Raw genomic sequence first — 23,938 nt, 5'->3', positions numbered from 1 at the left:
TGGATCTCTTACGCGATACTGGTATGATTGGTTGCAAACCGGCTACTTCACCTATGGATCCGAAGCTATCTCTACATGAGATTGAGGATGATCTTCTTCCTGATCCACATACCTATCAGCGACTTGTAGGCCGGCTGATTTATCTCACCCTCACCCGACCAGATATTGCCTTTGCTGTGAGTATGGTTAGTTAGTTCATGCATGCTCATCGTCTTACCCATCTCACAACAGTTCATCGTATTTTTCGTTTTTTATATATGTTTTGTGTCCCAATGAGACTATTTTTGTTGGTTTAGGAATTGAATTTGAATTCATAAGGATCCATACCTTAGCTCATAGTCTTTTAGAAATGTACTGCATGCAAGTTGTGTATGCATGAAGTCTTTTAGAAATGTACTGCATGCAAGTTGTGTATGCATAGAGGATTTACTCTCTACCTCTTAAGCTATTGAGAAAAAAAAAACAACTAGAAATTTAAAATGCATAGAAAATAAAATAAACTAAAAAAACACTATTGAAAATTAAAATGTTCTCTATGGAACTCATTAAGGACTTATAGGAGGAGATTACCTCACAAGGAAGGTTTACTCTCTACCACCTAAGCCTTTAAATTAAGAAACTTAGATTTTTTACATTGTTTAACAGTAAAAGTACTTGAAAGTAAAAGTGCGTGAAAGTAAATAAAAGGTAAGATAGAAGTAGGGAATGAGAAGGGATTATTACAAAAAATTAAACCTACTCCCTACCATGGGTCTTCTTTTTTTTTATATTAACTTCTTTGATGTTTAAGAAAAGATTTGGACAATGTTTTAGGATGCGAAATAACTTTGAAGAGGAAAATAGATAAAATTTTAGATGGATTGAGCTCTCTTTATTTGTCTTGGATAAGAGTCCTATTTATAAACTTTTTGGAGATCATTGGGGATAACCTTATCCAAATTTTTAGAGTTTCCAATATTCCCAACAAAACCTCAAAGAAAGACTCCAAATATCCTCTATCACATTGTCTTTGATTATTTTTTACACTCCTATGAGTTTTGACAATCATGATAATCAAATGATAGGATTGTAAAATATAACAAATTTCTAGAGATAAATGAGGGATAAAAGTGTCCTATTCCCTTGACTTTGTGTCAAACTCTAGAAACTTGGGTTAAACTCTAGAAACTTAGGGAAAATGGCATGTAATTTGATACTTGATTTTTGAACTTTTTAGATATTTTATCTAGCTAGGCTTCCAACAACCTAGGGCTAAGAGAGTATTTGCACACAAATTCTAGAGCATTATCTTAGTATGGTAAAAGAGTCATGATTATTGAAAAATGGTCAATTTACATTAAGCTCTTTTGAATTGAGGATAAGATTGATGGGCACAAGAGTAAATCATCTCAAATTAACTCTAACATTATGGGGTTAAGGAGGTAATTCAATTCAAGTAAGGACCAAGAAGTACTTTGAGTCAAGATTGAAAGAAATGGTGAATTACTAGAAGACCTTGGTGAGGGATTTAACAAAGATTTATCAAGTAGACGTCATTATAGCATTTTTATTATATAAACTCCCTTGGAGTATTGATAACTCTAAGAGAATCTTAATTTATCAAGTTTGTTACCCAACAAACTTTGGAATGGGATACGACCCATATTCTTTTAAAAGATTAAATATCTGTAATACCTTCATTATTTAAATCATATATTTATTATATCTTCTCTTCTTTCAACATAATTATATCTCCCAAAATCATCACTCGGCCCACATGACTGCATTAGCAATCCAACACTAGAACCTTATACATTTCATGATTAAACTTAGATATTTCAAAAAATAAATAAATAAATAAAAATTGATTGTTAGCTTCAGAGTATAATATATAGGTGTTGAGAGGAAATGAAGATGTTATAATAGATATTATAGATATTCAATATTTTAAAATGATGTGGATCCTATTCAAGGTTTTTTGGGAAACAAACTTGAAAAAGTAAGGTTCCCTTAGCGTTGTTAGAACTTCTAGGAAGTTTTTATTTATAATAAAAACGCAATCTGCATTGTGTTAAATATCTTTTTTTTTATTCTTTTAAAAAAGTAAGACTAGCCTTATTAACTTAGTAGATTTCAAATCTTACAAAAGGTCGTTATGCCCGCTTTGTGGCATTCAAAAACATGATCCAATGCCACAATGATGTAGAGGAAATTTTTTTATAAACTTTGAACAAAAATATTTTGAAAAACAATAAAGGTATGTTTGATTGCATGGAAAATGACTTTTTATGAAATTTGAAATCTATGAAAAATAATGTTGGAAAATCAAATTTTATTGTTTGATTTTACTTGAATAAAATCATAGGAAAATTAACTAAGACAAATGATGAAGAAGAAGAAGAAAAGGATGTGGAGGAAGATAAGGAAAAAGAATATGAGAGGAGAGAGAGAGAGGTTTGGGATGGAGAAGAAGAGGTTTGAAAAATGATAAGAGGGAAAGGGGAGGACATGGTAGTGGTGGTGGCAAAGGTAAATGAGGAAAAAGATGGGAGAACGTGGTGGTAATGGTGGTGGTGACAGAGGTAAAGGAAGGAGAAGAAGACGAAGAGAAAGAGAGAGAGGGTGATCGGAGATGATGGTGACGGTGACAGCGACGGTGATGGTGATGACTGCAAGGTTAGTGTGATGGTGGCTATAGTGGTGATGGTGATAGAGAAGAAGAAGATATGAGTGGGGAAGAAGAAGATGATATTTTGGGGATGACAAATATGAGTTGATTTCACTTTATCATCCATATGAGTGGAAAAGTGAAATCAATGTTTTGGTGGACTTTTTGATTGGAGTGGAAAATCAATTTCCATGGAAAAATGTAATCAAACACATGAAAAATACTATTTTCCATAGAAATTGATTTTTCACCCCATTTTTCATGTGCAATCAAACATACCCTAATTTTCATCGTTGAAATTTAATTTTAAGTTTGAGAGTTTGGTAACCGTCCATATTCAAAACATTGGGTTAAGTCCAAAACAATTTTTTTTTTTTTTATCAACGTTTTTCCTTGAAATATAGAAGGTTGTGGTGTTAGATTGTCAATTTTGCGATCCATTTTAGCTCAACAACCCTTAGTAAGGTTTAAAATCTTACTAAGTTAGTAAGTAAAGTATTTTTCTTTTTTTAAACTTCTATGAATATGCATATCATCAATTTGAAAACGAACAGAGGTACTTTTAAGTATTAATCAAAATGTAAGGAGCCAAACACTAATTTTAATTTTTCCAAAAAATTCATTGGGGGCTAATTGACAAAATTAAGGGCATTTCTAAATAATAATCAAAATATAAAGGGTATAAGCACCTATCTTGATTTTTGACAAAAATTTCAGTGGGGGCTATGGCCCCACTAGTCCCATGTAGCTTCTCCCTTGTACTCGGGGGATTTGAGCTAGATATGGAGCTTTGGGCGGCCCATTGCCTCACCCATATTAGTTGGGTCTATGGATCCAAAACCCCGTCATCAAAATAAATATTGTCAAAAATAAGGTATAAGGTTTATAAAATGTTTGAAGATGATGGGCTTTGGTAAGAATTGGTCTAGAAAATGGTTAGAGATGATGGGGCTTTTGGAAGAAAAAAAAAACTGAAAACATCATTCATATATTCTTGAAAATTTTCATTTTTCTTAAATGAAAATTTAATGAATTTAGCCAACTGAACCTCCACCAATAATTACCTAACCGGACTTTGTTACCATATTTGCAAGAAGATCAGAGATTTGGAGATTCAAAGGCATTAATACAAAATCTTCAAAGACCCTCTCATGATCCATATTGGCCGATATTCGTTCATTTAGGAAAAAATCCAAAATAACGTGGCATAATCTTCTGTCCTGTCACCTTCCCTTCTAGAAGTCCAAGAAGATATCAAGAATCCAAGGATAATTAGTGGGTCATCCCTTAACTTTATGAAAATTTGCATGACATCCTGTCCAGTGGTTGTCAGTATTTGTCGACTCTAACCAAAACTTAATGAGCATAAAATCGATCAACTACCGAAGACCAAATTTACCCCTCCAAATTTGTATCACTAATGCTGAAGTGACATTTTTGGGGTGACAAAAATGACATTTTTACGTGGTGGTGCATACACAACCATAAATGCTTTTCTCGAGATACAAGTAAAAATGCATGTATGATTATATGCACGTCATCACATCAAAATATCATTTTTATCACCCCTGCACGATTCAATTTGTATTTCCTTGTGGTGGTATAGTTCATGGCAGTGCTAAAACCTTGTTTGAAAAGGAGGGACATTCAACCAAAGTTTATCTTTTAGAACTATTTTCTTTGGATCATTTTCATAAGAATTATTATTACAAAATTTACCATTTTTAGTAAGATTTTTTAAGAAATTTTGAAAAGTTATAGGGGGGCATTTGGTGAACATATTTTGATATAAGAAAATGTTGAACCGACTTCCTTGGACACTGCGTTTAACACTACGTTGACATGACAATGTATGCAAAACCATAGATCGATGCTTTTCCTCGAGATACAAGTGAAAAAATCAATGGTCTTGTACACATCGTTAGCTCAATGTTGTATGTTGTGTCCAAGAAAGTTAGTGTAGAACGGTTCTTTGATAAATTATGTTAACAACGTTAAATATTTTGATTGTTCAATTCATATCTTCAAAATTTGAGTAGTATTTGTCATTAATTAAAAGAATAATGCTGAAGTGACCTAAAGTTGAAACCTCATACTGCACCTCTTGACATGAAAGTGTATGAGAACCATATATGCTTTTCATTGAGATACAATTGAAAAAGCATCTATGGTTATTATCCACTTTCGTGTCAAGAAGTGTGATATGAGGTTCCAGCTTGAGGTCACTCTAGCACGGCTCTAAAAGCATGGAGATTGTTAACGCTAAAAAAATGTAATGTAACATTCTTTCAAATTTTCAAAATTAAAAGTTGTGAGCGGTCTAAATTCTTAATGTCTACAACCCATTTTTTTAACTAATTATTTCTAGGGGAAGCAATTAATTTGAATATCAATTACCAAATGATAATTTTTAAGAAAAAAAATACTTAATAGACACTACGATAGAGATATGTTTCTAAATGCAAGATAAGACGATGAACTCGAATAATTGAGATCTATAATTCAATTTATCGATCTTGAAAATTTAAGTTATTAATATCGACAATTTAAATCATTTATATCGATAATTCATGTTCAAGCACTGAGATCGACAATTTAAACTCATCGATCTCAAGGATTATAAATGTTGATCTCGACGATTGGAGCAAAGGTTGATCTCAATGATTTAAGTTGAAGATTTAATTCATCATTGTCAACGATTGAAAGGGTAGTGAAGGTCATTAAGAAAGAAAAAGTTTCCCAACTTGCCTAACAATATAAAGCGGTTGGTAGTTGACGGATTTGGCATCACCTATTGATCAATCCTAGGACCTCAAAGAATATCCAACTTAATACCATAAAGTAAAAGGAGCTATTTCTAATTAACTTCATCACCAAGGATGTAGTACAAAAATGGTCGCATTTATTTCATTTGACACCTGTCATTGAGACGAGAGATTTCATTTATTTGGTAGCAGCAGAAGGGTATTGCAGTAAATTCACTTGGCACATATGCCACCCTTCACGTTGGCGGTTACCGGGTAATAAATGTTAGAATTCGGCAACGTTGCGTGTGTTTCTACGTAAAAGGAAAAAAAATTAGGTACCACAAATAATAAAAGCTGGATCTTGTACATCTGGGAGTTAGTTAAAATCCTGCACGTAAAGTGCTACACGTTTTTTACGATCGTTAATATGTGACACACTGTGATATCTAGCCGCTAGTAATCACCATTCAGCCATATTAATGCCACACGTCACGCAAAAGTAGATAAAAAGTTGCATTGCAAACCTACTCCGGGAACTGGTACAATACTTCTATGAAAGATGGAGAAGGCTTTCAAGAGCTGTTTGAAAAGAGAGAATTTTTTCCTTTTATCCTTTATTTTTTATTATTATTATTTTTTAAGATTTTTTTTTTTTGTTTTTTTTTGTTTTGGGCGGGGAACCCTACTAGAAAGAAAAAAAAAAAGAACTACATCCTTTCAAGGCACCAATTTAAGTGCATTAAAACCACTTTGAAAATAAGAGAGAAAAATTTCAAGGGAACACGTTTTGGTGCATCAAAACCAAAATTTTTTTTTTTAAAGGTATTTTTGATAGAATATTCAATTTCCAAGGTGTATTAAATGGAAAGGGATCCTTGTAACACACTTTCAAAAGATAAGAGAGAGTTATATTAGGAAAAAAATTAACACCTCGGCCCTCTTGTTATCATAACTTATATTTGGTTTAAAAAAAATTAGTATTTTTCTCCAAATCCATTAATTAGTATGAACGGCTACTAAACTCCCAACATTTTAAGTTTGAAATTTAATTCTATCATTGATGTAACACTCTTTCAATCGTTGAAAGTGTGCCACGAAGGATCCACTTCTGTATTCAATGCACCTAAATGTGTAGTCGTAGGAACACACGTTAATAAAATCCAATTTTTCAAAGAGAGATTTACTCAACAGACCTAATTATTGTATTTTTATTACAAAAAAACTACCTTGGAGTTTTGACAACTCCAAGGGAACCTTTCTTTATGAAGTTTGTTACCCACCAAACCTCACTTCATCGAGTTTGTTACCAAGCAAACCCTAGAGTGGAATCCACGACATAAATTTCAAATTTATGCGGTTAATTTGTTACTTTAACAAACCTTGGAGTGGATTCTAAGCACGTCGTTTTTAGGCATCCAAAACATGATTTGATTCACATAATAATAAAGGACAAATTTCTAAAAACTTTAAAAAATGAGTTTTTTCACCGTGAATTTTAGTTTTAAATTGGGGAGTTCAATAGCCATCCATTTTCAACATCTAACGTCAAGCTCAAAAAGATTTATGTTTTCGAGTATGAGTTTTTCCATTAAATCTAGAAGACTTAGATGTTGGATTGCTAATTTGATAATCCATGTGGGCCTGGCAACCCTTCATAAGATTTAAAATCTTATCAAGTTAGTCATGGTAGTTGGATTCATAAAGTAATGGGGCTTAAACGAGTTAGGTTCGAGTCTGATATGTGTCTACCCATATTCATATCCGAATTTTTAATTTGGATTCGGATCTTACTAGCTCAAACCATATCCGATTTTTTTCCCATTAAACCCATATCCGGATCCAATCCGATCGAATTAATTGATTCGAGTTAGTCGGATCGAATAATTTCAAATCATTACAAAGTAATTTATTAAAAAATGTTATTTAAATATGATTTGACCACTACACCTACAACTCATTTGTGGATAATTGATAGATTAAACAAATATAAAAATAAAATATACATATACAAAATAATATATCATTTGAATATAGACGAATATAAGATGGGTCCGTATTCGACTCGGGTCAATGGACATCAATCCATATTCGACTCATATTTTAATTCAAATATGCTTGAAGAAATCAAATCCGCTAAAAATCGGATTTGAATCACTCAAATTTTGGATAAAATCCGACCCATTTTAAGTTCTATAAAGTAAGATTTGTGCAGGTAACAAATATATAAAGTAAGGGAGATTTGTAATAAATTGCAACAAATAGGTCAGCTCGCTAAATCTCTCTTTTTTCAAATGGTCGGCTTATTACCGCAACCTCCAACAACCCAAATTATTTGTCTCTTTCTATCCAAAGAATCAGTTTAGAGATTTGGTGTTTAAATGAAATCTTCTACAACCCAAATTCCCAAAGAGAGAGATTTTGTTACAAAGCGAGTTTCCTAAGTTATAAATTCAATCCCAAGAAACTTATTTTCCAACCCAAGTTCCCAAAGAGAGGAAGACACATTATTTTTTTCAAAGTGTGTTCTTCTTTGTAACCCAAATCTCACCAAAAACCAAAATTATTTCTTCTTTGTTACTTTCTTTAAGATTTTTTTTTTTTTTTTTTGTAAGATGGAGGGTTTGGAAAACTTGAGTAGAAACATAAGCAGAAACTGGGGAACGGAGGAGGTGTTTGTAAGATCATCGAGTTCGAGAAGAAGTAATCGAAATGTTGATGAAGACGAAGAAGCACTTAAATGGGCTGCTTTGGAAAAATTGCCAACTTATAATAGATTAAGAATTGGGATCATGAAATCTTTTGTAGAGAATGAGAGTGAAGAATATAAATTTGTACACAAAGAAGTTGATGTTCGAGAGCTTGATATGAAGGAGAAGAAAGAATTTATTGAGAGAGTTTTCAAGGTTGCTGAAGAAGATAATGAGAAGTTCTTGCGAAAGTTCAGAGATCGGATTGACAAGTATGTTTTTTCTTTAATTTAGATTTTTTTTTTTTTAACACGGTTTTATGACTCGGACGATTTTTATTTGACTCGGCCGTGTGTCATAATAGGCTGTTCTGTTCATCAAACAAATGGTTGAGATGGTAGGGATAAATCCCTAGCAAAGGTGATAAATACTAATCCTAGGAAAATTGTGATTTTTTTCCTCTAATCTAAACCGTCCGTTTGATAGAAAAGTAGTTTTGAAAAAAAATTCTAAGAAGAGCAAATATCTAAACAGTCGTTTTCATAGTTGGGAAACATGTGTTTTCTGCCCCTTTTTTTTTTTTTAGTTGTACGGTCAATGTGAATTAGGGCTGTCAATGGATCGGTTCAGTCCCCAAATCCGATCATTTTTATAATGATCCGAATTGATTGTTTATGAGATCCGTTTTGCGTCAACCATGTCTGGATTTAATAGGATCCTGACCCGATAAATTATATTATATATTATTTTAAATCTATATATTTCATTTATGTTTTGTATATCAAGTCCAATCCCGACCCTTTTGTAGTCAGATCGAATTTGGTCCCTACCATTGAGGCGGTATAAAAAAAGGGTTGAGATCCGTGCACTCATGACGGTGAACTCATATCTTCACACACAATCTCTACCGTGTATATGTAAGCTCCAACAGTTAAGACTTATCTTAGAGATCTGTAAAATATTCTTGGGATACTTTTTTTATTTAAAATTCTGTTAGAAATTTTTTTTTTATATAATCAAAATGCCTTCATATGCTTATTTCCAAAAGGTATTGAGTTGTGATAATCTGACACCCCCCTCTGACATACACCCCCATCACATAACCGTAGATCATTCCTCTCGAATACGTAAGAAAAGACTTATGATTCTATGTATCCCGAGGCAAATGATCTATGATTTTGTGCTAGGGGTACATGTCAGAGAGGGAGAGGGAGAGAGAGGGGAGAGGGGAGGGGGGGCATCAAAAATTCATTATTGAAGTGTAGTTATGGCACTTTAATTTGTGCCCTAGGGTACATGTTAACAAAACCCTAAAAATAGAACTCAGAGATTTGTAAAACAAGTCCTCAAGATTCATAACAAATCTCGAGGTTTGTTTACGCATCTCGAGTTCTTTTTTCGGTTGATGGGGCTTCTTAAGGCCTTTCCACCCACTATCTTAGTAAAGAAAGGACTTCACAAAAAAAAAAAAAAAAAAAGAACTCAGAGATTTGTAAAACAAGTCCTCAAGATTCATAACAAATCTCGAGGTCTTGTTTTATGCATCTTGAGTTCTTTTTTACTGTTGATGGGACTTCTTAAGGCCTTTCCACCCACTATCTTAGTAAAGAAAGGACTTCACAAAAAAAAAAAAAAGAACTCAGAGATTTGTAAAACAAGTCCTCAAGATTCATAACAAATCTCGAGGTCTTGTTTTATGCATCTCGAGTTCTTTTTTACGGTTGATGGGGCTTCTTAAGGCCTTTCCACCCACTATCTTAGTAAAGAAAGGACTTCACAAAAAAATAAATAAATCGTGTGGACAAGGATCTCATCCAATTCATAATTATTGGATTAATTTTGGATCCGATCCAATACTATTGAATAGTCCAAATTGACATCAAACCGTTGGCAGCCCAGCTTGTACTGAGGAATGTCAATGAGCCAATATGTTCCAATGGGCTGAGGATTTGAATTCCATTAACAGAGCCTTATCACAAAGATTTGGAGTCATCTAAATGAAGCATGTTCTTCCGGTCCACATTATTTTCATATTTGTTATTTTTATTTTTATTTTTTTTGTTTCTTTTAAGACTTTCAACTTTAGTATTTCTTCTATATGAGAAGGTAATTAACCTTCGTTGAACATTCCCAAATCATCTTAGTCAACTTTTTCTTCGTTCATCATGTGTGGGAGATATATCTACATTTTCCTCAATTTTATGATGTAATTGTTAAAATATCTTCTCATTAATGAAATTATACTCTTTTCCACAACTCTTATCTAGAAATGAGAAAATTTCAAAATATTTAAAATAGTATTTTAAATGGTTCATACTTCATAAAACCCCTAGGTCCACTCAATTCAATGGTTGAACCACCGATTTGGTAGAAATCGACAATTCTTTTTAAAATCCCAACTCATTTATTAGACTAACTTTATTACAAAAATCGTTTGATCCAATTTTTTCAACACTATAACACCTATAATAAAGTCTATTATTGTTGAGAGTAAGTCTATATCTACTTTTACTATCTCCATCTAATTTCTTTTAAATATTTATCTTGTGCTTGTAAAGACCTTTAACTTGGAATATTTCTTTTAAAATATTAATTTTTTATTTAATTATAATAAAAGATACAATTTTAGATAAAATTGAATGGTGAAAATTGATAGCGCTTTGATGATGTCAGACTTCTAATTAAACCAAATAACCAAGTGGAATATGATCATCCATGAGGTTATATTAAAGAATAATGATTTTCTGACTCCCACCCTCTGACATACTCCCCCTCTACTCTCCTGACCTGGGATGTGACAGAACTATAGATTTTCTTCCTCGAGATACACAACTTCACATGTTTATGGGGATGTGCACATGCTATGTTGAGAGAGTAAGTGGGGGGAGTCCGAAAATCACAATTATATGTTAATTAAAGAAATAATAGGTAGCTAGTAGCATAACTATCCAATTTAAATACATTATATTTCTTAAACCATGATAAACTACCCCTCCTTATCATGGTTTTAAATCTTGTCCGAGATAGACTCGTCTAATATGTCTCGTATCGTCCACCAACGATACGGATAGACAAGTGAAACGTATTAGACAAGATTTAAAAACACGATTTATTTTTTTTTATTGGTGAACGAGACGACTCAAACGTAACGGAAAACTCTCATCCGAGACGACTCGGTCTCGTTCATGGACGAGACGAGACATCAAAACGGGGTTTAAAACCATTCTCCATATATCTGTTTTTGATATGGTTTAAGGTAGTAACATTTACTAAATAAAACCAATCTGGATTAAACCATTATCCTATACTACATATTTTAGATCTTTTTTACATGAGAATGACTATGCTTTAATTAAATGATTTTGATTTCAATTACAGGGTCGGAATTACACTTCCAACAGTAGAAGTTAGGTTCGAGCATCTAACAGTGGAAGCGAAGTGCAGCATTGGAGCTAGAGCTCTTCCTACCCTTCTAAACACAGCAAGAAACATTGCAGAATCGATTCTAGAGGTGATAGGAATCAGGCTAGCTAAGAGAACAAAGTTCACCATCCTCAAAGATGCCTCTGGAATTATAAAACCTTCAAGGTAAATTCCTGACTTCTTAAAAAGCAACAAATAAACTTCTATTAACACACCAGTTTTTTTTACTTATAACACACCAAACTATATGTAGAATGTCATTTAATTTCAGACGGATTGGATAGAAAACAATCATTTTTGGGAATGGATTCCCCCCAATCCATCATGTAAAAAATCATTTTGATAGGGTGTTGGATTGAAGATTATTTTCCCACAAAGACGGAAAAATTATTTTTATGCAAAAATTTCCTAAAAATACTTAAGCATACATCTAAATTTGATAAATTTGGGGGTCCAACTCAAAACCAATTGACAATAAGTAGAGAGGCCCAGGAACTTATAAGGAGAGAGACAAGATAATGAGTGTCCGATGTGGGACTAAACTCAGCACGCCCCTGCACATGTGGGCCGGACTGGGTCAAAGTACTGGGAAAGGCATACCATGATAAATTTGGGGGGCCAACTCAAAACCAAATGACAATGAATGGGAGGCCCGGGAGCTTGTAAGGAGATAGAGAATGCAATGAGCGTCCGACGTGGGGACTAAACTCAACAAAATTGCATTTTCCCATTGATTTTTATGTTCAATAATATGATGCTCAAGTGAATGGTTTAATTTCTCTTATTCGTATTAAAACTAATCTAATGTTTTATGAACTTGTTATAGGATGGCCCTTCTGTTAGGTCCTCCATCATCCGGGAAGACGACCTTTTGTTGGCATTGGCAGCAAAGCTGGACTCCAGTTTAAAGGTTAGTAAACAATTTAGCATTTTAACAACAATCTTGCTATTATATTAGTGATTAACTAATCACTTACATTATGGGTTGGGGTTGGTCCCATAGCTTAGAATGCAACTTTGAGGTTGTGAGTTGAAGTCCAACTTATGCACCAAATTTAAGATATGGGACAGGTTTATAGCTAACACATTGTTTAAGATTTGGGATTGGATGGGTACCTTTGAGGTCTGGTTTGAACCGACCGATTCAAGTCTAATCCTTTCAAACCAATTCAGATCAATTTGACACAAGGTTGTAAACAAATGTTTCCAATGCTTGCATCAGACATTAGCATTTCCAAAAGAAAAAAAACATCAAAATTGATTAATTTGGCGAATTTTTAGAAAACCTGCCTTGCTTCTCAAACACTGATTTGAGCCAGATTTTGGATAATTCAAAGGGGGTCTTGATCAAAATTTGAAATAAAAAATAAAAAATAAAAAATTATTGGTGCCCTCTAATTCCATCACTCTTGATCAAGTTTTAAAGTCGTGCTCCAAATTGGCTTCAACAATTTTTTGAATCTTGGGGCTATAACTCAATCGACTCAATTCAACTAATCTTATTTATTGTGACAGGTGAAGGGAGAAATAACTTATAATGGGCACAAACTTGATGAATTCGTACCCAGGAAGACCTCAGCCTACATTAGTCAAAATGATGTTCATATAGGACAAATGACTGTTAAAGAAACTCTAGATTTTTCTGCAAGATGCCAAGGGGTTGGATCAAGATATGGTGATTTACTTACATTTTATTATAAATTATCTATTTTTATTATTATTGCTTTTTAAATTCTCAAAATTTGATTAAAATGTATTCGATCGCAGATCTCCTAACCGAGCTTGCAAGGAGAGAAAAGGATGCGAACATATTCCCTGAGGCCGAACTTGATCTATTCATGAAGGTAAGAATAAAAACATAATTTTCTTACTAGAAAATTGCAAAATGTACTTCAATGCATGATCTGAAAAGCTCCTAATTATTATTCGGATTGTTTTTTTTTTTTTTTCTTGATTTTAGGCCACTGCAATGGAAGGACTTGAAAGTAGCCTCTTGACTGACTACACTCTAAGGGTTAGTTACATTCTCATGATCATCACCAATTCACTATCAAAGTCTTTTTCTTTTTCTTTTTTTTTTTTTTCTTTTTAAAAGTTTAGAATAAGTTGGAAAAATCCCATACCATTGAATTCTTTCTAAAGTCATGTATTTTGCTAAATGAAGTATGTTCACATTGGGTGAACTAGACATAACCCTCGACATATTTCTGAATATTTGAGATACCCACTGTGTTTTAAAATTGATGGTATATGTCCCTTGAACCACTTGTAAATAATAAAAAATGACCTAAATTGCTTCATATACAACCTTTGGGATTATCTATTTTTTAACTGCATCTTTTATTCTTCATCTTCAACCTCTTGTAAAAAATCCTTAATTGATTTTTCTACCCAAGAATCCATCATATTCTACTTCCTAAAATACATTTAATGTTTTTGGTGTTCGAACGTTAGAGATAAAATCTAAAAGTTGAAGATGAGGGGAAACAATTCACCTTTAAGGGTTAGAGATGATTTCTTTTAAGGATAAAAATCAAGGCTTTTTAGCTAGAAGTTGAAGATGAGAGCGCTTAGGTCATTTTTTGTTACTCTTCTATAATAGATCAAGGTCTAGTGGTATGTCATCAATTTGAAAACATTGGTATCTCAAATATTCACCAAAACATAAAGGGGTATTAATTATTGAAGAAAAAATTGACTAAATGATAGAAACGTTCTTAATGACCATGAGTCCATGACTTACGTTCATTGTGTATTGTCATGTTGGATGAACAGATACTCGGACTCGATATATGTAAGGATACAATCGTTGGAGACCAAATGCAGAGAGGAATATCTGGTGGCCAAAGAAAGCGAGTTACCACAGGTATAACTGATTTTCATTTTCAAATCATTGAAACTTTTTGAGGATGTTTTGGTTTAAAAAAAACACATTTTAAGAGAATTATATTGGCCCATTGTCGACCTCGCTTGGGTAGTGTTATTAGGCATGTTTAGTACAGAGCCACATCATACCCGATTCCAGGGGTGGGGCCATGATTTTATTTACGTGAGGCAAACTAAGACTTAAAATATTTAAATTTTTTGTGGGGGCAATAGCTACGAATTTTGTTTTCCGTCGCTGTTATCCACCGCAATAGCATATAAATCTTAAAAGTTTTAAAAGGGGTGATTGCCCCCATTGTAAATCCACCTCTGCCTGATTCCTATTTGGGGCCGTACTCATGTTTGTTGTATATATTTTGCAGTCCTGTTGAATAGGCCTTAATATAACGGGTTGAGCTTGGGATAGGATTTTTGAGCCTAATGGCCTGACCCATTGACTGTCCATATAAATTGTTATAGAAGTATCTTATAAGAGTCGTGATTTTCTGACACACGTCCCCTGACATGACATGTGTTAGAACCATAGATTTTTCCCTTCAGGATACACAACTGTACATCTTCATAAATATGTGCAGTTGTGTATTCTGAGGAAAAGAATCTATGGTTCCAACACATGCCACATCAGGTGGTGTATGTGGGCGTGTGTCAGAAGGGGGGGGGGGGTTAGAAAATCATTATTCATATTATAATTAACACATTATGATTTATATATGTAGGGGAGATGATTGTTGGTCCTACAAATACATTGTTTATGGATGAGATATCAACGGGCCTAGACAGCTCCACGACATATCAGATAGTGAAGTGTTTGCAACAGATCGTCCACTTCACAGAGTCCACTATCTTAATGTCCCTCCTACAACCTGCACCAGAGACATTTGATCTCTTTGATGATATCATCCTCATTTCAGAGGGTCAGATTGTTTATGTGGGCCCACGAGAGCATGTACTTGAGTTCTTTGAGAGATGTGGTTTCCAGTGCCCTGAGAGGAAGGGCACAGCTGATTTCTTGCAAGAGGTAATAAACCATTCAACTTCTTGGAATTAGGCTTGTTAATGGATAGTCGATATTCCGAATTCATATTCAATTAATCAAATATTATTTAAAAAATTAAATATTGGATTTGAATTTTAATAAAATTTTATATTTTAATCATCACCGGATGAGAATATAAAAATATCCACTCCAATAATATCAGATTCAACGTAATAATAATAATAATAGGGTCGTGTTAAAGTGCAATAAATACACTTTGGAAATTGGAATCTGAGGGTATTTTAGTAAAAAATATTTTTTTAAAGGCATTTTTTATACACTATCGAATTTCCAAAGTGTATTTATTGGCTTTCCTTTTCTCCCCTGTCAACAACTTTAAAATTAAAACCCATAAACTCAAATTGAGTTGTAAGTTCATCGAGTCAAGACAAGTCGATTAATCATGAGCAATCTAGATGAGTCAAATAAATGTATGTTACAGTTTATAAATTATAACAAAATAGTCATTTAAAATTTTAAAATCAATAATTATGTTAAGTTCGTTCAATATTAAGATAGCCTCATAACTAGATCAAATGTTTTTTTTTTACCAACCGAGCTAACTCAGATCCAAAATGCCAGATGGCACATTCTTTGTGCACATTTGCACAACAAAACTAAATCTGATTGATAACTCTTAGATGTCCGATTTGAGCATTTATTTTTAAGCCTAAATCGTGACCGTAACTGTTATAGAGGCTCCTAAACTATGATTAGGCTATTTTAAGGAACTTGAAAATATAGGTAAAATGTGCCTAGGTCACATTTTAGTGAAGCAACTTCAAAGTTTAAACCACTCAGACCTTATGGCATTGTTTCGCTTAAGACAGATATGATGCATTGGCTTTTTGTTTGGCACTTTAGATTGTGATTTCAAATTCTACTTTTGGATTGTGAGAATCAGACTATAGAAATGATTTTCATTGCTTCACTATTTCCAAAAAACTGATTTTAAAATCTAGAATCAGAATCTATTTTCATTGGTATAGCCCATAGTTTAAAAATTGGAATGTATCGGTCAATTCATTGACCTCGAATCATTGAATGTTTCAGGAATGTTACAGAATGTATCGGTTTGTGCCGAATGTATCAGCCGATACCACATTGGTTTTTTAATGAAATGAAACATTCAATCGATACGATATTTTAAACCTTGGAATAGCCAAATCCAAGAAGTTAATGTAGTACCCGAAAAATGCAAGAAAAGGATCCTATCTTGTTTTTTTTTTACTTAGATGATTTCTGCTGAGTATGAGCAAGAATCAGATTTTAGAATCCAAACCAAATGTAGCACATATGCAAGCAATTTCATTCATCCATAATGCAAAGCTTCACGTATGTATGGGTCCAGGTAACGTCGAGGAAGGATCAAGAGCAATACTGGGTAGACAAGAGCAAGCCATACCGTTACATATCAGTTACTGAGTTTGCAAATCGGTTCAAGAGGTTCCATGTCGGGCTACAGCTAAGTAATGAGTTAACTCACCCATACAACAAGAGAAAGAGCCACAAAGCAGCTCTAGTATTCACCAAGTATTCAGTCCCAACAATGGAGCTTCTTAAGGCTAACTTTGCTAGGGAGTGGCTACTCCTCAAGAGGAACTCATTTGTCTACATTTTCAAGACTGTTCAGATCATCATCGTGGCAATTATCGGAGCGACAGTATTCTTGAGGACTGAATTGCATCAAAGGAATGAAAAAGATGCGGGCCTCTACATTGGCGCACTTATCTTCACCTTAATCACTAACATGTTTAATGGGATGGCGGAGGTTTCTATCACTATTTCAAGGCTTCCTGTGTTTTATAAGCAAAGAGATCTCCTTTTCCATCCTGTATGGACCTTCACACTTCCCAACTTTCTACTTCGGATTCCGATATCAATCCTTGAGTCCCTAGCTTGGATAGTAGTCTCCTATTATGCCATTGGATTTGCCCCGGAAGCGAGCAGGTAAACTTAGTTATTTGTTTATATATATACTAACGTTCAATTGAAGCACGATAGGTTAACAACCTCCAATACCGTGTCTTTTTCAGAAAAAACTATCATTTTCTAATGTGTTTTATTGTCATTATGCAATAGCATTTTTGTAAGAGTCGTGATAAAATGACTAAAAAAAACATACTCAATTGACATGGCATGTGCACAAAACCGTAGATTTTGTTATGTGCACATTCCAAGTCACTTGAGTTTTTTTTTTTAATTGGTTTATCATTACTGTTTTTGTAAATACTACAAAACTTCAACAAAAATGCCATTGAACAATGATGATGAAGTCCTTAGTTATGAAAGGTTACAAGTTAAAGTGGTAGCATAAACAGTACAATTATGACAAATTTTTAACTATTACATACTACATAGTTTTCTCTCAGTTTGGACTACTTGAAGAAATGGGAATGATTTTATCTTCCTTTTTTTTTTTTAACTCTTTTGTACAGGTTTTTCAAGCAATTCTTGTTGATATTTTTGATCCAACAAATGGCAGCTGGGCTCTTTAGGCTCACAGCTGGAGTGAGTAGGACCCTGACCATTGCCAACACTGGTGGAGCTCTTGTTCTTCTTGTCGTGTTTACACTCGGTGGTTTCACCCTCCCTCGAGGTTAGCATAATTTCTATACTCTACTACATCAAGAATTTTCAGTTCTAATATGTATTTAAAGAGGTATATATCTTTAACAGGTCAAATTCCAAATTGGTGGACATGGGGTTACTGGATTTCTCCTTTATCATATAGTTTCAATGCTATAACCGTCAATGAGATGCTCGCTCCAAGGTGGACGAACAAATTGGTGTGTTACATTTATTGTTCTTCCTTTTTTCAATGGAAAACATTCCTGACCATCTTTTGCAAAAAGCATGAAAATAAATATAAAAAGTAAAAAAAACAACATTGTTTCTCTACAATGTGATAGAAATCCATCCTGCTTAATCATATAGATTGGCATACCCTCGCCAGTGTGCTACAGGCTTGACCCATGGTCGATCAGGCATGTGTGGCTAGGGTCGTGGTTGCAGGGTGGAATAGCAGGGAGGGGGGTGAAGTTAGTCCCATACTGACCATGAAATGTTTGAGATTATTGTCTATTGGTAGTACAACTCCCTTACCCGATAACAACACATTTTAAATTCGTGAAGGGGAAACCCAAGTGGACAATAATATTACCCAGTCAAGGGTGGTGGCTTTACACTTTTGTTTCATAAACACAATAAAATGTTCCAAAAAACACCATTTTACATGTTTGTTGGTGGCTAAAAATTGAGGTGGGTATATGTTTGCATAGTAACAATAATCGAGTTTCTAACATGATTTTGTTGAATTTACAGGCATCTGATAATTCTACAAGGTTGGGAGTTGCCGTGCTTGAAAATTTTGGTGTCTTCCCTGAGAGTCACTGGTTTTGGATAGGGGCTGCAGCCCTTTTTGGTTTCACTATCCTCTTCAATGTTCTCTTCACCTTTGCACTTATGTATTTAAACCGTAAGTACTCGGTTCCATTCTTTTGTGTTAAGGGGACTTTGTAAATCCTCTTCGTATTAAGTTGGGGCACAAATTATTAATTTTTTTCTACTTTATAATAGCTATTGAAAAACAACAAGCGGTCATATCCAAAGAAGCAGCACGAGAGATGGAAGATACCCATGACGAAACTATGGAACAGCTGCCAAGACGCACATCAAGGTCTAAAAGAGAGCTTCCTCGATCTTTATCGGCTGCTGATGGAAACAATACAAGTAAGAATTATGACACTATACACTTTTTAATGTTGCCTCGATTTTCCATTATAGAGTGGTTAATGAAGCATTTAGAGTGATCTTGACATGGGCTTCGGATCCTTCAGGAGAAATGGCAATACAACGAATAAGTAGTCGAGGTAATCCTAACAGACTTGATAAAAATGCTGATTCGGCTCTTGAGTTAGCAAGTGGGATTGCTCCCAAGAGAGGAATGGTTCTTCCTTTCACACCTCTAGCAATGTCCTTTGATCACGTAACTTACTCTGTCGACATGCCTCCGGTAAGATTATTTTTTTTGTTTGTTTACTTTGCTGTTTTTATTTGATCTTGAATCTTGATAAATTTATAGAAAAAAAACTTAAGTAGTATGAAGTAGTAAGGGCTAAAAGAAACCAATTCTGTTGAATCTAATAGGAAATGAAAGCGCAAGGCGTGCAAGAGAACAAACTCAAATTACTAAAGGAAGTGACGGGGGCTTTTAGGCCCGGTGTACTAACAGCATTGATGGGAGTTAGTGGAGCTGGAAAAACAACACTCATGGATGTTCTTGCTGGAAGAAAGACAGGAGGATACATCGAAGGAGATATTAGAATCTCTGGGTTCCCCAAAAACCAAGAGACCTTTGCAAGAATTTCAGGTTACTGTGAACAGAACGATATCCATTCTCCCCAAGTCACTGTAAAGGAATCATTGATCTACTCCGCCTTCCTTCGACTGCCCAAAGAAGTCAGCAACAAGGAAAAGATGGTATATAACTATGACTTTTCTATTTTTTTACTTTCAACATTGCAGCATGAAGTGTAATGTTAATCAACCAACTAATCCAAAAGAACAATCATTTGGAGAGGAGGAGAACTATGAATGTAAGAGGGTCATGGGGCATAATGGAGGTATGACACACCTGAGATTGGAACCCGTGACCTATAAGAACCTAGCGCTCTGATTCAATGTTAACCAATCAACTACTAAAAAAGACCGAACTTTTGGAGATGGAGAGAACAATGAATATGAGAGGGTCACGGGGCTTAAACGGGGGTATGATGCACCCAAAAGTGGAGGAAAATATACACTCAACACTCCCCCTCACCCATAAGGGTAGAAAGAATCGAACCCGTGACCTATACGAACCTAGCGCTATAATGCCATGTTAACCAACCAACTAATCCAAAAGACCGATCTTTTGGAGAGGGGGAGAACTATGAATATAAGAGGATCACGGGGCTTAACTGGAGTGACACACACAAGAGTGGAGGAAAATAAACATTCAACATGTAAAAAAAACAATGGTTTTTTCTCAAAACTAACTTGAATTTGAAATTGATTTTCAGACTTTTGTGGAGGAAGTTATGGAACTTGTAGAGCTTGACAACTTGAAGGATGCTATAGTGGGGCTTCCAGGGATTACTGGGCTATCAACAGAACAGCGAAAGAGGTTAACAATTGCTGTGGAACTCGTTGCTAATCCTTCAATTATCTTCATGGATGAACCAACATCGGGTCTTGATGCAAGGGCCGCTGCTATTGTCATGAGAACTGTGAGGAACACAGTTGATACTGGAAGAACTGTCATCTGCACAATTCATCAACCTAGCATCGATATCTTCGAAGCTTTCGATGAGGTTACTACTCTCACTTTCTCAAAATCTCTAAATCTCTAATTGTGATGGAGTTAATATGTTGAAATGGTTGTTCACCAGCTTTTACTAATGAAAAGAGGGGGACAAATTATATACTTGGGACCATTGGGTCGTAATTCTCACAAGATTATAGAATACTTTGAGGTATTCAATTAATTTCATTTTCCTTTCTGTTAATAGTAAATATACTCATTGTACGATTTCGTTTTCTTTTTCCAATTCTTACTACCATTGGTTTAAAATTCTTTGTAGGCAATTCCTGGTATAAATAAAATTAGAGAAAAATACAACCCAGCGACGTGGATGCTAGAAGAGAGCACAATCTCAGCCGAAATTAGACTTGGCATAGATTTTGCTGAGTACTACAGATCGTCATCTTTGTATATGTAAGTGAAAAGTAACTCCTTTCAGATGAAAATGTTATAACAATAACCGGTTACTCCTTTAAAGCATTTACAATGGAGCTATTTGTGGGTTTGCTTGTATCAGACCCACTAACGTTTTTTTTTTCAGCTCCAATGGACTCACCAAAAATACCTTTCAGGCTTCATAGACGTTAACTGCGGTTAGCAATTTAGCTAGCCACGAAATTTAAAAAATACAATAATAATTTGGGGGGTGAGGGTGTGGGACTGGTGTAGAAGAAGTGGGGGTTTTAACATGTACGATGGAGCTCATATTTATTTAGGGGGGGAATTGTTTGTTAGTGGGTGTTAAACATGCCTACGTGACACCTTTTAGTGGCTGTTTTTTAATGGCTCCATTGGAGTTGCTCTTGCCTTTTATTTTCATCTTTTGTATTTGAGTAGAAATGTGTCAATGTGATTATAAACCAGGCAAAACAAGGAGCTAGTTAAGGAACTGAGCTCGCCGGCTCCAGGATCAAAAGATCTCTATTTTGCTACAAAATACTCTCAACCAACATGGGGGCAGTTTAAGTCTTGCCTTTGGAAGCAATGGTGGACTTATTGGAGAAGCCCCAATTACAACCTTGTAAGATTCTTCTTCACTTTGGCTGCTGGCCTCTTGCTTGGGACAATCTTTTGGAGGGTGGGCCAAAAAAGGTCTGTGTCGATTCTTCTACTTATGGGACTAATCCAACTTTATCTTCGTATGATGCACGTGAATCTTTGAGTTAAAAGCGCGTTTTCGTTATGGTTCAGGGAGACCTCAAATGATCTGTCAATCATGCTCGGAGCCTTGAATGCTGCTGTCCTGTTCATTGGCATCAACAATTGCTCATCTGTGCAACCAATTGTTGCCGTTGAAAGAACGGTATTTTATCGAGAAAAAGCAGCTGGGATGTACTCAGCCTTACCGTATGCCATAGCACAGGTTTGAAGAGAACTGATTTTACTAAATAATATCGATAAAAACAAAGGCTAAATAAGTCATGACATGGGTTTGATTAAAATCAATCCAATGTTATAAAATTGGGACTCTTATGGGACTCAATTTGATTTTTTTCAATTTCCAAATTGACTTAGTTGTGTACTTCCAGAGCTCATCAATCCGTTATAGATCCAAGAATTTATAAAGATGGGCAAAACATTATAGTAAAGCTTCTGTTTGTGAACATTAATTTACATTGTGGTGCAGGTGATCATGGAGATACCGTATGTGTTCATCCAAACAACATATTATTCAATTATCGTGTATGTCATGGTGGGTTTCGAATTGACGGCAGCTAAGTTCTTCTGGTTCTTCTTCATAAGCTTCTTCACCTTCCTCTACTTCACTTACTACGGAATGATGACTGTTTCCTTAACACCTAATCACCAAGTTGCATCTATCTTAGCCGCCGCTTTCTATGGAATCTTCAACCTCTTCTCGGGCTTCTTCATTCCTATACCTGTAAGTTCATCTCTTCAATGGGCATCATATAATTCTACTAAAAGAGACCAATTTGTTCTAACAAATATATTTGATTTAACGAGTTATAACACGTTGGGCTAATAGTTCATTGTTAAAATTGCAGAAAATACCCAAGTGGTGGATATGGTATTACTGGATTTGCCCGGTGTCATGGACACTTTACGGGCTCATAGTGTCACAGTACGGAGACGTAGAGGACATAATCAAGGTGCCTGGATCAGAAGATCAGAGCATTAAATTTTTCGTGGAAGATCACTTCGGGTACCACACTAGTTTCATGGGGCCAGTCGCAGGAGTTTTGGTTGGCTTCACCGTCTTCTTTGCATTCTTGTTTGCATTTTGTATCAAGGTATTGAACTTCCAACAGAGGTAGACTTACATTGGCTTATTTTGAACAATGTAATTCTACGACGTACATTTGAATATTTCGGGAAAAAAAAATTGGGATTCAGTCTTGCATTAGTCTTTTTAGGAAACAAGATGATGTTTTGGGTTTATAGTTGTGGATTACTATTAGAGGATATAAACAGATGTGTTACATACTTTGAAATAATGAGCTTAGAAGAGTATATTTGTACATATATAAAGTTCTGCCAAAATTTGCTTCTGATCAAAGGAAGTGAAACTCTCTGTTTGTCTTTTTTCTTTTCATATATATGGTTCCTTTGGAATGCAATAGGTCTGGTACAAGAATTTCATAAAAGATTTGATAACTTAGGTTATATATTCTATTTAAATTTATAATGTGTGTTACATATATATATATATATATATATATATATATATATATATATATATATATATATATATATATATAATCAAATCCAGTCAGATTGAATTCGGATTGATTTGGATGAGATCAACAAATATTATATTGGATCGAGTCTAAACTTAAAATGACATATTCGATTGAGTATGGATCAAGTCTGGGTCTAATAAATTTCTTATTGGATCGATTTCAATTTAGTTCCAATTTTTTTATCCGATAAGATACTGATCATAAAGATATCAAACCAAATGTTAGCTCTGAAAGTATTCCACGAGACAGTACACAGCAAACTTTTCTGTGTTTGGAAGGCAACAAATTTGAAATTATTTCCGAAAAGAAGGATCCAGACTTGGTCAAAATGATCAATCAGTTGGACCTAAACCCAACTGATCACATTCGGGTCAATCCAGTGAAGGGTATGTAATCCTATGTTTAGTAGACTAGAGTTAGGCCATGTCTTAGGCCATCTTCTTTTGAGAGATTAAGATAGTAAAAG

General features: G+C 34.5%; 2 protein-coding genes across 2 annotated transcripts; both read left to right on the top strand.

The window, feature by feature from the left end:
- Window positions 1-7,695: 7,695 nt before the first annotated feature.
- LOC147388703 (ABC transporter G family member 35-like) lies at window positions 7,696-13,158 on the top strand. Its single transcript, XM_086417761.1, has 4 exons — window positions 7,696-8,353; window positions 11,460-11,669; window positions 12,331-12,414; window positions 13,020-13,158. The coding sequence occupies exons 1-3, from the start codon at window positions 8,007-8,009 to the stop codon at window positions 12,410-12,412; spliced, it is 639 nt and encodes a 212-aa protein (XP_086273887.1). The 5' UTR covers window positions 7,696-8,006; the 3' UTR covers window positions 12,413-12,414; window positions 13,020-13,158.
- On the top strand, window positions 13,020-23,301 carry LOC147388702 (ABC transporter G family member 42-like). Its single transcript, XM_086417760.1, has 19 exons — window positions 13,020-13,179; window positions 13,272-13,348; window positions 13,465-13,518; window positions 14,280-14,370; window positions 15,107-15,408; window positions 16,778-17,376; window positions 17,865-18,025; window positions 18,106-18,215; window positions 18,751-18,904; window positions 19,006-19,158; window positions 19,266-19,441; window positions 19,576-19,908; window positions 20,490-20,780; window positions 20,859-20,942; window positions 21,051-21,184; window positions 21,635-21,862; window positions 21,962-22,133; window positions 22,398-22,652; window positions 22,777-23,301. The coding sequence occupies exons 1-19, from the start codon at window positions 13,119-13,121 to the stop codon at window positions 23,044-23,046; spliced, it is 3,705 nt and encodes a 1,234-aa protein (XP_086273886.1). The 5' UTR covers window positions 13,020-13,118; the 3' UTR covers window positions 23,047-23,301.
- Window positions 23,302-23,938: the final 637 nt, after the last annotated feature.

Source organism: Akebia trifoliata, chromosome 12 (assembly GCF_017979445.1).
Source record: "Akebia trifoliata isolate Shusen 1 chromosome 12, ASM1797944v1, whole genome shotgun sequence".
Lineage (NCBI taxonomy): Eukaryota > Viridiplantae > Streptophyta > Magnoliopsida > Ranunculales > Lardizabalaceae > Akebia > Akebia trifoliata.
Note: the sequence above shows the minus strand (reverse complement) of the source record. Positions and strands in the feature narration are given on the sequence as shown.

Excerpts from the sequence above, each read along its gene's own strand:
- LOC147388703 (XM_086417761.1), top strand. The coding sequence starts at position 8,007 with ATGGAGGGTTTGGAAAACTTGAGTAGAAACATAAGCAGAAACTGGGGA. Across the intron at positions 8,354-11,459 it reads TTCAGAGATCGGATTGACAA|GGTCGGAATTACACTTCCAA; the intron begins GTATGTTTTTTC and ends TTTCAATTACAG. Across the intron at positions 11,670-12,330 it reads GGAATTATAAAACCTTCAAG|GATGGCCCTTCTGTTAGGTC; the intron begins GTAAATTCCTGA and ends AACTTGTTATAG.
- LOC147388702 (XM_086417760.1), top strand. The coding sequence starts at position 13,119 with ATGACTGTTAAAGAAACTCTAGATTTTTCTGCAAGATGCCAAGGGGTT. Across the intron at positions 13,349-13,464 it reads AACTTGATCTATTCATGAAG|GCCACTGCAATGGAAGGACT; the intron begins GTAAGAATAAAA and ends TCTTGATTTTAG. Across the intron at positions 15,409-16,777 it reads CAGCTGATTTCTTGCAAGAG|GTAACGTCGAGGAAGGATCA; the intron begins GTAATAAACCAT and ends GTATGGGTCCAG.